General features: G+C 56.2%; 1 protein-coding gene across 1 annotated transcript; it reads right to left on the bottom strand.

Annotated features, from left to right (window-relative positions):
• Positions 1 to 2,221: 2,221 nt before the first annotated feature.
• LOC135576029 (ubiquitin carboxyl-terminal hydrolase 42-like) lies at positions 2,222 to 3,698 on the bottom strand. Its single transcript, XM_065038575.1, has 5 exons — positions 3,494 to 3,698; positions 3,316 to 3,418; positions 3,104 to 3,171; positions 2,874 to 2,944; positions 2,222 to 2,331 (listed from the first exon to the last, which is right to left on the bottom strand). Exons 1-5 carry the CDS (start codon positions 3,579 to 3,581, stop codon positions 2,245 to 2,247), a joined length of 417 nt encoding a protein of 138 aa, XP_064894647.1. The 5' UTR covers positions 3,582 to 3,698; the 3' UTR covers positions 2,222 to 2,244.
• Positions 3,699 to 15,441: the final 11,743 nt, after the last annotated feature.

The raw sequence follows: 15,441 nt of genomic DNA, 5'->3' as shown, positions 1-15,441 counted from the left end.
GGTGCAGACTGGGAGCTGCCACTGGAGGGTCTTGGAGCTGCCTCGTCCCTGTGAGTGGGGTCACAGCTCAGGGGACTGGTTCTCCCCCTCCTCCCATCTGAGTGTTCGTAGTCCGCGGTCTCCACAACCCAGCTGCGGAGATCGTTGCCCCAGTGCGGGGATCTGCTCCTGGGCCTCTCCCTGGCACCGTTCTCCTGGCAGGGGGCAGAAGGGCTGAATCCCCGCTCCTCTTTGCTGCTGTCCTCTCGTGCAGAGTGGAGCACACGGTCACGGGGGTGACAGCGCAGCGGGCACGCGGCTTTCCTTCTGGACACCAGCCTGAGACAGCCATGGAAGAAGCGACGCAAGCAGGAGCCCAGGGAGGAGCTGCTGTTGATCCTGCCTGGCCAGATGGGGCACGGCCAGCCCGCAGCTGCCTCCTGGGCTCCTGCCCGGCTTTGCTGGCTGGTGATGGCTGGTGCGGATGAGCTGCTGTCCTCTGGAGAGTCCTCCATGCCCCCCGCCATGTCCTGCAAAGAGAGCTGTGAGAAGCTCCTGCCCTCTCCTCCTGACAGGACTATAACAGTGGGGAACCCCTAGAAGCTGTGAGGGGACAGCCAAGGGCCCCCAGAGGCTCCTGGAGGCTGCAGAGGGGCCAAGGAGGACAAATGGGATGGATCCAGGTGGGTGCTGGGCGTGGGAGCCGTGCTGCAACTGTGCAGAAAGCTGCCGTGTAGGAGGGAAAAGAGAGCGCTGCCAAGATCCCCAAAAGAAACCCGCTGTCCATCTGGTGCCCTGACCACCTCCCCACAGCCGCCTTAGTCCTATGGGGCAGATGCTGCTGTCCCACAGAACGCACCTGCTTGCTGCCGGCCGCCCACTGACTGAGGAGGGAACGGGCTTCTGGTGGTGCTGGTGAGGAAGAAGCCCTTTGTCCAACTTCCAAATCAGAGCACCTGGGGAAAAAAAGAGGGATCTCTGTTGGGGGCTGTTCTTGCAGCCTCCTCTGGGTTCCGGCATTTTCTTGGAACAGTTTATATGACAGGGAGAAGATGCAACTAAGACCACAAATGGGAAATGTGGTTGGGCTGAAGGATGCAGGTGGTAATTGTCTGCTATGACAGAAACACTCAACAGGATGAGAAGAAAAATAGCAAAGCCAGGAAAAGGAAATGTGTTCTGAACACAGTTTAAAACTTGTGATTACCTGATGTAAAACAGTAAATAGGCTTGCTGCCTGAGGACTGTGTCACTGTCGCAAAGATCCACAGACTTGTCGTCCATGTGGTACCACAGTCCATCACTGGCCTGCAAAGAAAAGCGTCGATATCTGGAGATGAATGGCACGGCTTCTCCACAAAACACAGGCCAAAAACTGCCGAACCAGCAGTGTTCAAAACATATGCATTCCAGCCCCTGAGGAAACCTTCTCTCCTCAAATCCATGGCTGTCAGTAACACGGCCAGGAAAGTCAGTTTTCCCCAGGATACGTTTTTCCGTTGTTCAGAAGGAAGTAGCTTTTCACCTTTATGTAGCAGAAGTAGTGTCCTGCACGGCAGCTGCCACCTCCGTGCACCAGGACGGCGTATAAGGAGTAGAGGAGCGGTTCTCCGGCTGCCTGAGACATGTACGGGCGAAGATCCAGGTACTGGGGATACTCCACGACCTACGGAGAGACCAGGAGGGCTCAGCAATGACCCTGGAACACTTCAGGACACAGCAATATGTCCCGAGTTGGGTGGCAGGAAACTCATCTGGACCAAAGCAGCTCTGTGGGAGCAGAGGACACACTTGTCTTCCCACAGGAAGTGTCCCCAGAAGGGAACGTGAAAATCTCAACATGAGCAGCTTGTGACAGAGCGTCCGGCTTTGGGAAACCCGCTCCAGGAAGAGAACGTTGCACTCCAGTTGTGCACACACCTTGCTGATCTTGTCGCCGGTGAAAGCTTCAAACCTCTTCAGACAGACCGTGAGAACCTTGGGCGCGCGATGGACCGAGAACCTCTTGGAGGCGGCAGTCACCTTGTCACACCTTGAAAGCCAGGACAGAGCCAAGGGCTGAAACGCACCATTTTTTCCCCCAAAGGCCAGACAGACTTTCCTGTCTCACACATCCCTGCGCTCTTTTAAGGCTATTCAGTACCATAATGCCATGTTAAAAAACCTGCGTCTCATTACTCTGCCTTAATTCAATGTGAAAAGCTGACTTCTGCTGAATGACACCTTCGCACAGGATCCAGTATGAATACATCATCAATAATGGCCTTACTTGCTACATTTAAAGCAGTTTTCACCATCCAGGTGCTCCGGTTTCACAAAGTCTTCCAGAGCTGCGGTGACAGATGCGGCTGCCTGGAGGAGTGAGAAGGGAGAGCCCTGAGCTCTGGGAAATTCCCACAGCCAAACACTTACGAGGAGTTTACGCAAAAAAAACAGCTCGATGAGGCTGAGGAGACCCACTGTGAACCCGCAAGCAGTGCCCAGGAGGCAGAAAGAGGGTGTGATGCTGAACATCTCCCTCATTTCTCAGGGATTCCCAGGGTTCTCCAGAGCCACCTCTTTGTGGCACTGCACAGTTCAGCTGCGATGGTATGGGTGTCACCAGTGATGGAAACAACACCCCCATGAGCCTGGGAGCCAGACGGGTGTTGCGGGAGGGCAAGGGAAGAAGGAGGAGGGTACGCCATGGTGCAGAGAGGGGCACGTGTGCCTGTCCAGCTGAAACCAGCTCTGACAGGGAGACCACTGCCATGGCCTCTGCAGAACACAGTCCATTCCACCTCCCGCCCACCGCCAACCTCTCTTGTCAGATACGTTTTTAAGCCAACTGTGTGGAATCTGGAAAGCTACAGGGGCCTTGGGACGTCTTGAAGCACAATTACAAACTCTCTTACTTTGATATCCAGAGGAACATCCAGGAAGGCCTCGTAGGAATCGGAAACCGCTTGGCAGCTCCAGCATGTGACTGGAAGGCAAATGGAAATGCTCAGTGACAGGGGAAGTCGACAGACTGTGCCGGGTTACCCTCTCACACCCACTGCGCCAATCACACCATCGGCTGTTATCGCAGGCAGACAGGAGGGCACAGACGATTCCAAGGAGAGCAATAGCAGTGGAAAAGTACCTCTGGATCTCAGAAAGCCCCCAAAGATCTGATGGACGATGGTGGTTGCTTGAGAGGACATGTCCAAGCTGCAAACCAATGGGAAGGCAGAGTTATCTCCTCCCAGAGTCTGGCTTTGTCTGAAAGCCCTGGGCATAGTTTTCCTTGAGGGGAGGACATCAAGGACTCCAAAGGGCTTGGGAACGCTGGAAACACAATTTGCTTGCGCTTACTCGCTGTTTCCTCTCAGACAAGCTCTCTGCATGGCATCCATGGTGCAGCGTAAGAACTCGTGGGCGTCCTCCTGCCTGCCATGCTGGAAATTTTCTCCTATTTCTAAGAAAGAAGAAGTTACTAGTTCTCTCCTACGAGAACGGCATCAATCATGTCACAGCACCTGCACTGACTCACCTGTGAGAAAATCGACGACAGCCCAAGGCTCGATGGCACTGGCTGAGGAATGCAGGACCTGTTGAACGTGCACTTCCATCCTGCACATGACGCAGAAGCCTTTCTGGCCACCTGGAGAGGGAGGGAGGAATGGGAGAGGGAAGCTCCTCAGGTTTGCAAAATATCCACAGCGATGGGAAACCTAATGGAGGTCTTGCAGTTTAAGAATTCTCCATTCCTCCCAAGTTGCCCAAGTCCCAACAAGCCCGGGACATTTTAACGCACAGAAAACTTTCTTCAGAGGGATGCTGAACTGACGGAAGCTTTCTGTGCAATCAGCAAAGGAGTTTAACTTGCAGGAACAGGGACCAAGAGCCTGGGATAGAAAGAGGTGCCTTTCTGAAGATGAACACATCCAGATACAACAAGCTGCTTCTAGGCTTGAGTGTTCAGAGAACACCAACTCAGGGAGCTGACAAAGAAGGGCCACTTTTCTCCTAGATCAGCTTCCAGATTCTGGGAGCCCTTGGGCCCTGCTCAACAGATGGACAAGGGATGTTCCCGAAAGTACTCACAGGCCCGTCTGTGCTCCCCAGAGAGCAGGTGGTTGGCCAGAGGCGGGGTGTAGGTCAGGCACTGCAGGACGGAGTTGAGGAAGCACGTGTTGCCCAGGTTGTGCAGTCCCGCTCCAGCTCTCTGGCTGTGCTGCCAGGCCATGCAAATCTTCTCTGGGGGAAAGAGGATCCTCTGCGGCGGAGCCATTCCCTCAGCAACGACTGCCAAGAAACCACATTGGAAGAGAGATGAGTCCATGTTCTTGCACAGAAGCAGATTTAAAAGTTGAGTTCTGTATCTGTACAGGAGCACCCAGGAAAACAAGCTCTAACCTCCCACACAGAAAAACTGGGGGAAGCCTAACACTGCTCTTGAAAGTTCCTGGTCAAGGAGCACTTTTGGAAAATAGCGTGTTCCCCTGCTCACTTTGCCAAAAGTGCAACAAATCCCCACTCTGACTTCTGTGCCCTGAGCAACCTTCCTTTCCTTCTGGAGTCTTGACCTGGATCAGCCCCCGGCACAGTCTCCCCGTGCGTGTCAGGGCTGGAGGGTGCCCGGCAGACGGGCTGCGATGCTGGAGCCAGGCAGGACGGGGAAAGCCGGGTGCAGCGGGTGAGGAACTCGCTTCAGACGGGCAGGAAAGGTCCCCGTCCCACAGCACGGTTGCCTCCTGCCCGCCCAGCTGCCTCTCGCTGCCCGTGCCCTGGAGCAGGAGCTGGGTCCCCTCTGCACGCAGAGGCTGTGCTGGGGCCGGCTCCCAGCTCGGAGCAGCCCTGGACTTCAGGCAGCATCATGGCCAACACCTGTGGAACCCCCCTGCCAGCGTGCAGAGAAACGTGATCCCGGTGTTGAGCAGGGAGTGCTCGCTGGCCCCCGCCCTGCCCAGACAACCAGGGCCCCTCACTCACCCATCTCCAGGTCCTGGGCCATGCACAGCTCCTGGGGCTCTGCTGGAGAGCTGCTCTCCTGGGGAGCCCTGTCCTCCTCCAGGGCCACCACGGGGCAGGTGAGGTGTTTGTCTGCCATCTCGTGGGTTTGGGGAATGAGGTATAGGTGAGGAATTGGGAAGACTTGGTGAAACACCACGAGTCTGCCAAGGGCAGCCGGGAAAGACGTGGGCTGCACTTGGGGAGTCCTCAGCACAAGGCTGCCGGGGGCAGAGGGGAGTCTGCCAGGGGCAGCTAAAGTGAGGGTATGGTTGGACTCGATGATCTTAAAGGTGCCGGACAGTGTGGGCCGGGGCTGCAGCTGCGCTGAGCACATGCAGCACCGCGATTGAGAGACGGGGCGCGGTTTGATGCAAACAAAATGTCCGCTTTATTAGTGTACTTCACATACATTTATACTTTTCCTCAGCAATGTGCTTCGAGCTGATTGGTGTTTCTGTTACCGTGTTACAGACTGATTGGTCTACACTGTACACATTCACAGACTGGCTGGTGCTAAGACATTTTCTTAAACAGTTACTACCCCAACCCAAGCAATCTTCCCTGTGCAAAAACAAGAGTCTCCTTTTTACAGGACAACATTATTAACTTGTGAACCTTGTCTAAACATAGAATCAGCGCTCTCCACTCCTTCTAATTAAGGTTCTCGCCTCTATCCTTCCCATGGCCTGTGACCAACAAGTTCCAGCACATCTCCTTTTACCAATTGATAAGTGCTGGGAGTTTTGCTGAGGCCAGCCAAATCCTGTCCCACAATGCAGGGCAGTGGGTGTCACAATGCGAGGTCACAAAGGGCCCCACTGTGACCCTGTGCCTGGGGAGCAAGGGGCACCATGTCCTGTTGGGAGGAACAGGCCAGTTCAGCCCTGGGCACCTGGGTGCTCTCAGGTGTCTCCAGGTCCCCCTTTGCCCTCATGTCCCCTTGGGACTGCCCTGTTGCCCTGTGGTGTGTTCCAGAGACCCGTGTTCACCTGGCTGGCTGATCTGAACAGCAGTGAAGCTGCTCCTGTAGTGGGTTTGTAGAAGTTTCTAGGGAACTCCAAGGGTGGGCAGCAGAGGGCATGGGCTTTGTGTGCTGTCTCACCGCTTACAGAAGCTCTCAGTGGCTTGAGGATAAACTGACCGTATAACCAAGTGACAAACTGTTGGAGCTGGCAGAGCACAAAAGGAGGAATCCAGGTGGTGGGGGGTGAAAAAGGTGAAGGGACTCTGCCGCCTGCCAGGGTCAGCGCTCAGCCTGCCCGGGGAGATCCCAGCAACACTGAGGGGAGAAGCTGTGGGGGGAAGGAGCAAACCCTATTGGGCAGGAAAGTTGCTTCTGCTGTTGAGAGGGCGCCGTGTGGTCAGTGCTGCTCACAGTTCCAGATCACCCGCAGGATTTTTTGCGGCGATTAGAAATGACACATACCAGGACACAGACAGAAATTCGCGCAGAGGCAGAGATCTTGTTCAGGAAGGAGCGCAGAGCCTGGCCAAGCAGAGACCTGACCTAGGCCTAGGCTGCCTTCTTTATTCACCATTGACAACGTATAGGATTTACAGGTACGGGCCTGGACTAAGATGTTTGCAAAAGGTGTTTTTCCAATAATTGTTATTAAAAACACATTAAACTCATGTGATGTTTCTCTCACTTGTTTTTCCACTCATTCACAGACCAGGCCCAAGGACATTCACACATCCCATGCACTAGGGGTCGGTTATCCAGCCCGAGATACCATTCTCACGAGTCTGGGCTATAACTTTTTACAATTAGGAGAAATGTACTTCAAAGTAATCTGTCCAAGGCCCTTTACATATTATTGTGTTAGTATTATGTCTTTGGCCGTCCGGATGGTCGTGTTAGTATTGATCTTCCTTTATCATCCAGGTGGCTGGAACCGCACATCTTGCTTTCCCACGTTTTACTTTCCAACACGGGTCCTCAAGACATTATCTTAGAATCTCTCACATATGGCCAGTTGAACAGCTTGTCAGAGGAAATAAGATGAAGTGAGTGCACTCTGATGAAAACAAGGTTTCATACAAGTTGCTCATTGTTTTACTTGTCTATTAATACTATTTAACAGATTTAAAGCAGTACAGAGAATGCCACATTGTACACCTCGTGTTGCAAACATCGGCACTGAGCGTATTTCTGATATGAAATACAGGTGGATGCCTCTTGGAAAATTTTTGTTCCTTTATAGAATGTCTTTCCATTTTTTTTCAATTGTCTGGAATGCTTTTCCTATTCATATTCTTTCCCTTTTTTTCCATCCCAGGATGTGAATGTAACTTCCTACGATCGTCTCTTTAGGAAAGAGAGTGAAATCCAGGGGTTTACTTTGCTCTAGTTGGGAGGGGAGCAAATACAGCGGTTTTGACTATTGATGTGATTCAGAGCAGCACACCTGACAGATGTGCTGGGTGCAGCTTTTTAATGCGAGACTTGCAGAATCAACAAGAATAAACAAGCCATTTCTGCCAAAGCAGCAGCTGCTGAAAGTGACATAACACAGGCTGATTGTGCACGTCCCAATGTGAATGGTCAGCAAAGACCAGGAGAAAACCCTTGGACACTGAAGATGAATTTGGCGCTTCCCGCCATCACATCCTGCTCTGCTGAGGCCATGGCATGAGGGGCAAGGTGTCAGGTAGAGTGACAGCCCAAGCAGCCAATCAGAGGTCAGCCCCTCAGATGAAGGGCGGGCACTGCACTGCACACCCAGTCTGAGCAGTTTACGTGATGGGATTTTGAGAGCTGTGTGATGGCATGTGCCCATGTTGCAGTCTCTTTTGTTTTAAATATGGAGGTTGAGTCCCTGGAACTGAAATGGGCTGGATGAGCCAGCGGCAAGTGAGACTGACACTGGCTGACGGCCCGGTCCAGAGCGTGTTGCTCAGTGGCACCAAGTCTGGTTGCAGGCCAGTTACAGGCAGTGTCTCCCAGGGGTCAATACTGGGTCCAATCCTGTTTAACATCTTCCTTAAGTGGTCGGGATGGTGGGGCAGAGTGCACCCTCAGCAAGCTGGCGGAGGACACCACACTGGGAGGAGTGGCACTTAGGCCAGGGGGTCGTGCTGCCATCCGCAGGGACCTGGGCACACTGGAGAGATGGGCTGACAGAGATCTCACGCAGCTCAGCAGAGGGTGCTGTGTGAGTGACGCGCACTGGCAGAGAGTGCCCAGGGAGCTTGTGGAGTCTCCTTCCTTGGAGATGTTCCACAGCCCTGTGAACACCATCGTGGACAACCGGCTGCAGGTGGCCCTGCTTGAGCAGGGGGTGGGACCAGGTGACCTCACCCTCCAAGTGACCTCACCCTTCAGGTGACCTCCTGGCCAGTCTCAAGTAGCCTGTGATCTGTGAAATGGATGCCTAGAAGAGGATCCAGCCACTAACACTGTCACCCTCAGGCAGCCATCGACAACTCCACCAGCAAGCTGCAGTCCCTGGAGGGAGAAATCCACCCCTGAGGAGCACAGGCACCTGCACCCCGAATCCCAGAGCTGCCCCAGCCCGCTCCCCCTGCAGCTGTCCCAGCCCAAAACCTCCCTGACCTGTCCCACAGCTCCGGGCCACCCCACGGCCTCTCCTGGCAGCAGCAGCTGGGCCTGGGGCTGCTCCATCCTCCGTTAACGCAGGTGCCAGCAGCACGGGTGCGGGGAAGGAGCGGGGTGTGCAGGAGCTCCTGCAGCAGGCGGTCTCCAGCCAAGCAGCTGCGGGAATCGTGGCTGCTGGTTTGTTCTCTGCCAGAGGCTGCACTGGGGCCCTGGGGCTGTTGTTGCTGCATCTGGCTCAGGTGTGCGTGGGCTGCTTTGGCCTTGTTCTCCTGGTGGGGTGTGTAAAGGGGCAGGTGGGCACTTGCTGGCTTTGGAGAGGAGCTGCTGGGGCTGGAGCTGGAGAGAGCAGGAAAAGGTAAAGCAGCTGGAGGATGAAGTAGAGGGGATCCCCACAGCTGCTGCTCCAGCTGCACAAGAGACAGCTGCCCCTCTGGGCGAGGAAGAGTCCCTGTGAGCCGCCTCAGCAGAGCAGATCACAAACGTGCACCGCAGGGTCTGTGTCAGTGAGGAAAATTACTGTACAGCCGTAGAGTGTGTGTTTGCGTGGTGTGTGTCTGGGAAGCCTCGTGGTGTAAGAGCTGTCAAACACCAGTGTCTTCTCCTAGGTGGAGGATGGGCAAGCGGCTGGGGCTACAGAAGAGAAAGGGAGGACAGAAACACAGAGACAGAGTTGCCTGAACTCCACAACTTGCCTGGCAGTGCAGAGAGCGGGAACTGTGGTGAGCCCTGGGCCCTGGGGGTCGTGTCACCCTCTTTTGTGTCCCAGTCCTTCCCCGCCCTCTCCTGTTTCCTTCTGTGTCGGGTTTTTTTGGCTTCCACGTAGCTCTCTTCCCCTCTGTTATTATGCTCTGCTCCCTGTCACCCCTTTCTCTTTTCTCCAAGTCTTTGTCATCCAACTGTTCCTCTCCTCATTGCTGCTCTTTCCTGCTCCCTGTGCATTTATTTTTCTGTCCCTCTCTACCCTTCAGGCCATTGTCTCTTTCTTCTTCTCCATCTCTTTGTCTTGATCTGCGTCCCTGTCTTTTTCCCTCATAATCTTCCTGACCTGTTCTCTGTCTTTTGTCTCTTTCTGCCTCTATGTCCTGCTCTCTGCCCTTGTCTTCCCCTCTCCTTCATTCCTTCTGCTCTTCTTTCCTTCTTTCTCTCTTGCCGTGTTCTGTTCGCTGTCGTGGGTCCAAAGCGGGGCAGAGTGACAGCCCAGGGACCAATGCGGGGCAGCGTCACCTCGGGGAGGAGACTGGCCGCCCTGCCGCCCTGTGCTGGCAAAGGTGGAAGTGAGAAGGCGGCGGCTCTGCCGGTGGCCGGGCTGAGCTCGGACGTGGCGCCCGTGGGGCTGCCCCAGGGCTGAGCAGCCCCCGGCCCTGGCCCCGCCTCCTCTCTTCAGCCCTCCCCCCCTTGCCCGTGTTCTGGACCCCCCGTCTCTGTGGGAGCCACCGCCTCACAGAGTCAGTGTCCCTGGGCTGTGCCACCACACAGCAGCCATGGGCCACTGGGCTTCTCGCCGCCATCGCCGCCAGCACGTGACCGACAGCGATGAGGACGTGACGCTGAGGTGGAGGACGGGGTGGGTGGTGATGATGGCGGGGGCCGTGTTTGCCGTGGGGGTGCTCGCTCTCATCTCACCCACGTCCCCTCCCGCAGCACAAGCGACCCCACAGCGCCTGGAGGACGGTGAGGAGGGGAGGACGTGGCCGCCATCCCACGTCTGGCCTGAGATGGTGAGTGGAGCAGGGGGGTGGCGGGGCTGGGGTCTCCCCTCAGAGCAGGGGGTCCCAGGGCTGACGCTCTCCCTGCCTCCCCACAGCTCCTGCTCATCATCTCCTGACGCTGCCCGACCTGCTGAGCCGGGGCCAGACCTGCTGCTGCCGCCACGAGCTGTGAACAGCGAGGCCGCCTGGGGCCACTTCTGCCCCCTCTGCCCCCACCAGCACCCGGCCCTGCAAGATGCCGCAGTCTCAGCTGTGAGCCCCCGGCACCGCCAAGGGAGGGGAGGGTGGTGGCACTTTGTCCCCAGCCCATGACAGCATCTCTGCTTCCCCCTCCAGACACCAACGGGCTGAGCCTCCAGGGCCTGGGCCCCTGTCAGCAGCCAGCGCTGGTGGCCTCCATCCCATCCCCCTTTGCTCACGGCCACCACAAGCTGCCGCCTGCCCAGCAGCACCTCTTCCTCCTGGGTTATGGCAGGACCCTCTTCTTCCTCCATGACTCTGGCTGCCACACCTGCCACTGCCAGGCCCTCTCCCGTGGCATCGATGACGTACGCCGACCCCTCACCCCACCCCTTTCGCCCATGCCACCGCCACGCTGGGTGACCGTCCCCTCCTCCCCACGGGTGACAGCAGGCCCCTGTGAGGAGCCCACCCATATCTACGTGCTGATGGGGCAGGAGCAGCAACAGCTCAGCAGCAGGTCCTCGTCACAGAAGGTAACGTGCATTGGAGACTTTCAAAAGGCCTTTGAAACTGCTGTGAACCGGGGCCCCGTGAGAGTCATGGGAAGGTCATCAGCCTTGCAGCTCTGCAGCAGTTAAAACTGCCACTGAAACACTCTCGGTGGCAGATGCTGTTCTGTGGGTTTCAATTTGGGTATTTTTTAATCATTTTGTTGAGGTGCAATTCTTTATTTGGAATCAGGTGACGGGATTGACGCTCATCTTCTCTTTCTGGAGCACATCCTGACATCCTTTGTCATCCAGAGCCCTGTGTTCCTGAGAGGAGCGATGGCCACAATGGAGAATGACCTCTGTGAGTAGCAGCTGCAGCAGCAGCCTCGGACTTTGTGAATCCCCAAGGTCAACGGACGTGGCTGGTGCTCAATTCCTGAATACTGATGTGCTGACAACCCAGAGTGGATTCTGGGGCACTTCCTGAGAGCAGCCAGACTTACCAAGGTGTTCTCAATTAGACACGGGAAGTTGTGTATCCTCACTCCCTGCCGCTCTGTACAGGAGTTTTAAAGATGTCGTTGCTCGCAGAAAGGTCCGACATCAGTAGGGTTACCTTCTGTGCCAGGTACTTGGTTGTTTTCATCAACTTACAATCAAGAAAAGGGAAGACTTGACCTGCTAATGCCATTCAAGACTCTAGAGGGAAAGGAAGGTTGTCTGGGGCACAGAAACGAGTGTGGGTTTGTTGGACTTGAGGCAAAGTAAGCAGGGGAACACACTTTTTCAAAACTGTTTCTTGACCAGCAAATTGCAATGGCAGTGTTAGGCTTCCCCAATGTATCTCTGTTGGAGGTTAGGGCTGGTTGTCCTGGGTACTCCTGTAGAAAACTTGACTGTTAAAATGTGCTTTCATGCAACAACATTATTTCTTTTCAAATGTGGTTTCTTGGCAGTCGTTGCTGAGGGAATGGCTCCACCACAGAGGATCTTCTTTCCCCTAGAGAAGATTTGCATGGCCTCGCAGCACAACCAGAGAGCTGGAGCGGGACTGCACAACGTGGGCAACCCATGCTTCCTCAATTGCATCCTGCAGTGCCTGACGTACACCACGCTCTGGCCAACCACCTGCTCTCTGGGGAGCACAGCCGGGCCTGTCAGTACTTCTGTGAACATTTCCTTCTAAATCTGTTGGGCAGTTCCCAAGGGCTGCCAGTATCTGGAACTGATTTAGGAGAAAAGCAGCCCTTCTTTGTCAGTCCCCGCAGGGCTGTTCTTTGAACATGCAAGCCTAGAGGCTGCTTGTTGTATCTCTTTCTATCCCCAGGTCTCAGTCCCTCTTCTTGTAAGTTAAATTCTCTCTGCTTATTGTACAGAAACCTTTGGTCAGTTCAGCATCCCTATCCCAGCATCCAGCTGGATCCCTTCCATTTGTGCTCCTTGGCCCCCCTGCAGCCTCCAGGAGAGCGACTGGGGGGCTCTTACAGCTTCTGGAGTTTCCCCACTGGTGGGTCCTGTCAGGAGGAAAGGGCAGGAGCTTCTCACAGCTCTCTTTGCAGGACATGGCGGGGGGCACGGTGGAGTCTCCAGAGGACAGCAGCTCATCCGCACCAGCCATCACCAGCCAGGAAAGCCGGGCAGGAGCCCAGGAGGCATCTGCGGGCTGGCCGTGCCCCATCTGGCCAGGCAGGATCAACAGCAGCTCCTCCCTGGGCTCCTGCTTGCGTCGCTTCTTCCACGGCTGTCTCAGGCTGGTGTCCAGAAGGAAAGCTGCGTGCCCGCTGCGCTGTCACCCCCGTGACCGTGTGCTCCACTCTGCACGAGAGGACAGCAGCAAAGAGGAGCGGGGATTCAGCCCTTCTGCCCCCTGCCAGGAGAACGGTGCCAGGGAGAGGCCCAGGAGCAGATCCCCGCACTGGGGCAACGATCTCCGCAGCTGGGTTGTGGAGACCGCGGACTACGAACACTCAGATGGGAGGAGGGGGAGAACCAGTCCCCTGAGCTGTGACCCCACTCACAGGGACGAGGCAGCTCCAAGACCCTCCAGTGGCAGCTCCCAGTCTGCACCAGCACCTCCACTGTCCTCCAGCAGCAGCTCCCAGTCTGTTCCTGCCCCCAGAGCTGCTCAGGGGCAAACCCGGCCAAGGATGAGACATCGGAGCAGATCCCTACGGCGGGACTATGATCTCCGCAGCCGGTTTCTGGAGATCACAGACCAGCATCGCTCAGCAAGGAGGACGAGGAGCTGGAGAACCAGTCCTCCACGGTCTGACCGAGCCCTAAGGGATGATGCAGCTCCAGGGCCCTCCAGCCACAGCTCCCGGTGTCGTTCTGCACCCAAAGCTGCTCGGGAGCAGACCCAGCTGAGGCAGAGGGAGCGGAGCAGATCCCCGCGGCGCCGCTATGATCTCCACACGCAGTTGTGGAGATCACGGACTGTGACCCCTCAGCACAGAGGAGGAGGACAAGCAGGAAGGCTTCAGTGCCCTGGAGATGCAGATGAGGAAAACGGTCAGTGGTGACGGGGACAGATTGCAGCCTGGACGAGGGAGGACACAGCATCTGACGCCTGTGGTGCTGGAGAGGAGGAAGAGGAGGAGGAAGAGTCCAGGAGGCAGCAAAGCTGCCCCAGCAGGGACCAAGCTGCCCCAGGGCACCAGCAGCCAGTGCTGCCTCTGGCAGGAAGAGCTCAGAGAGCCCTTCCAGAGCCACGGGCAGCTCTGCCGGCCGGCCCGCCTGCCCACAGGCCCCGGGAGGAAGAGCTGCAACCTGCGGCCACGGCTGGGATCGCTGCTCAGAAACACTCACTGGGCACCAGCGGGCACAACAGCCAAAGCCACGATTAAAAACAAACTCTTGTTGGCCTCGTGTGTCTCATTCGTGGGGTGTTTGCTTCTCGGTGGGTTTTGAGGCAATTGGAGAAATGCCCATTCTGAGAAGTCTCTGTGGTGGGTTTTGGGAGCTGTGTGCTGTGTGTGCCCATCTTGCCGTCTCTTCTGTTTCAATGTGGAGTCGTAAGGAGCCATTGAAAGGGGGAATGTTGTTTTTGGAACGGATCTGGCACCTGGCCCCAGCAGGGGAAGGACTCAGAGACATCAGCCCACGAATCCTTAACGTAAAACAAAGCCCATTTGAAATAATCCCGGAATCCAAACGGATTGCTGTATTTAAAAGTTAATCTAGGGGGAAGGGTACCCAAAGAGCCAGGAATCCATATTTTGAATAAATCAATAGGTTAGAGGTTGTTAGAATTAGATGAATGAGACAGGCAAACCGAGGCAAGCAGTGGGCAGTCTGTAAACCCTGCAGTACCAGCCGATGGGGAGCAGGGAGGGGATGTGCAGCTGGGATCGGTGGATATGTAAGCGGGGGCTTTTTGTCCTACTCCCCGTGCCTGTCTTTGGGTAGAACACCTGGTCTTGCAAAATGGTTTATAAAATACGCTTTGCTGAGAGATGCTGCCCGGGCCTGTTCTATCGGCAAGGTGATTGTTTCCTGCAGCAGGATTTGCAGCAGAAGTTGGGCAGGACAAGAGCGCCCATGCGGTCAGAAAGCACAGCAGACAGCTGGACCGTGGGGTCACGGGCACCAAACCCAGCTCGGGTGGGAGCCAAGAGGGTCCCCTCGTGTTCAGGGCCCAAAGTGCCACCTGTAGCATCTGCCCGTCCTTCTGAGTGCCCAGAGCCTCCTTCCTGGGGCCAAATCCTCGTGTTCAGGGTCCCCACGTGTCTTTCATCACCCACGGCCTTTGCTCAGGGCCCACAGTTCATTCTCAGGTGGAGCTCGCTGCCTGGCAACAACCGCCCGGAAGTCCGGGGCCAGTCAGTGGATGAAACGCAGCCAATCACATTGGAGGAGGCGGGGTAACTCATGTGATTGAAATGTAAGCAGCCAATCAAGCTTTGCGAGCTGCAGGACAGTTGGCGACAGTGGAACAAACTGGGCAGCGTTCGGGGCGGGCTGTGCTGGCTGCACCAATCACTCCTGGTGGGAGTGCAGCACATGGATGATTGACAAGGGGTCTGGCCAATCACTTGGTGGGGGGGGCAGTGGGAACACCCAGCCAGCCAAGCAGAGGAAACCTTGCCTCAGGGAAGGCGGACACTGTGGAGGGAAAGACCCCTCAGGCAGCCAATCAGAGAGAGCATCACCTCAGGGCAGGGTGGGCCCCAAACCAGGGCAGAGTCACAGCCCAGACAGCCAATCAGCTGCAGGATCAGCTCAGGGGAGGAGACTGACAGCCCTCCCGACCAATGGTGGCGCAGCCCAGGCTGAGCAGGCGGTTGCTCTGCAGGCGGCCAGGGTGAGTTTTGCCATGGCGCCCGTGGAGCTTTCCCGAGGCTGAGCAGCGCCCGGCCCAGCCCTGGGGCCCTTTTTCCTCCCTCTGGGGCCCTGGGGATGTTGTTGCTGCCTCTGGCTCAGGTGTGCGTGGGCTGCTCTGGCCTTGTTCTCCTGGGCGGGGGAGGGGGCAGGGGGCACTTGCTGGAGAGGAGCTGCTGGGGCTGGAGCTGGAGAGAGCAGGAGAAGGAGAAGCAGCTGGAGG

The sequence above is a fragment of the Columba livia genome, chromosome 22, assembly GCF_036013475.1.
Source record: "Columba livia isolate bColLiv1 breed racing homer chromosome 22, bColLiv1.pat.W.v2, whole genome shotgun sequence".
In the NCBI taxonomy this organism is placed as follows: Eukaryota; Metazoa; Chordata; class Aves; order Columbiformes; family Columbidae; genus Columba; species Columba livia.
Note: the sequence above shows the minus strand (reverse complement) of the source record. Positions and strands in the feature narration are given on the sequence as shown.

Coding starts and splice junctions, on each gene's coding strand:
- LOC135576029 (XM_065038575.1), bottom strand. CDS start 3,581: ATGTGCAGGATGGAAGTGCACGTTCAACAGGTCCTGCATTCCTCAGCC. Junction 2,945..3,103: donor GGGCTTTCTGAGATCCAGAG/GTACTTTTCCAC, acceptor TTTGCCTTCCAG/TCACATGCTGGAGCTGCCAA. Junction 2,332..2,873: donor ATGTTCCTCTGGATATCAAA/GTAAGAGAGTTT, acceptor TCACTCCTCCAG/GCAGCCGCATCTGTCACCGC.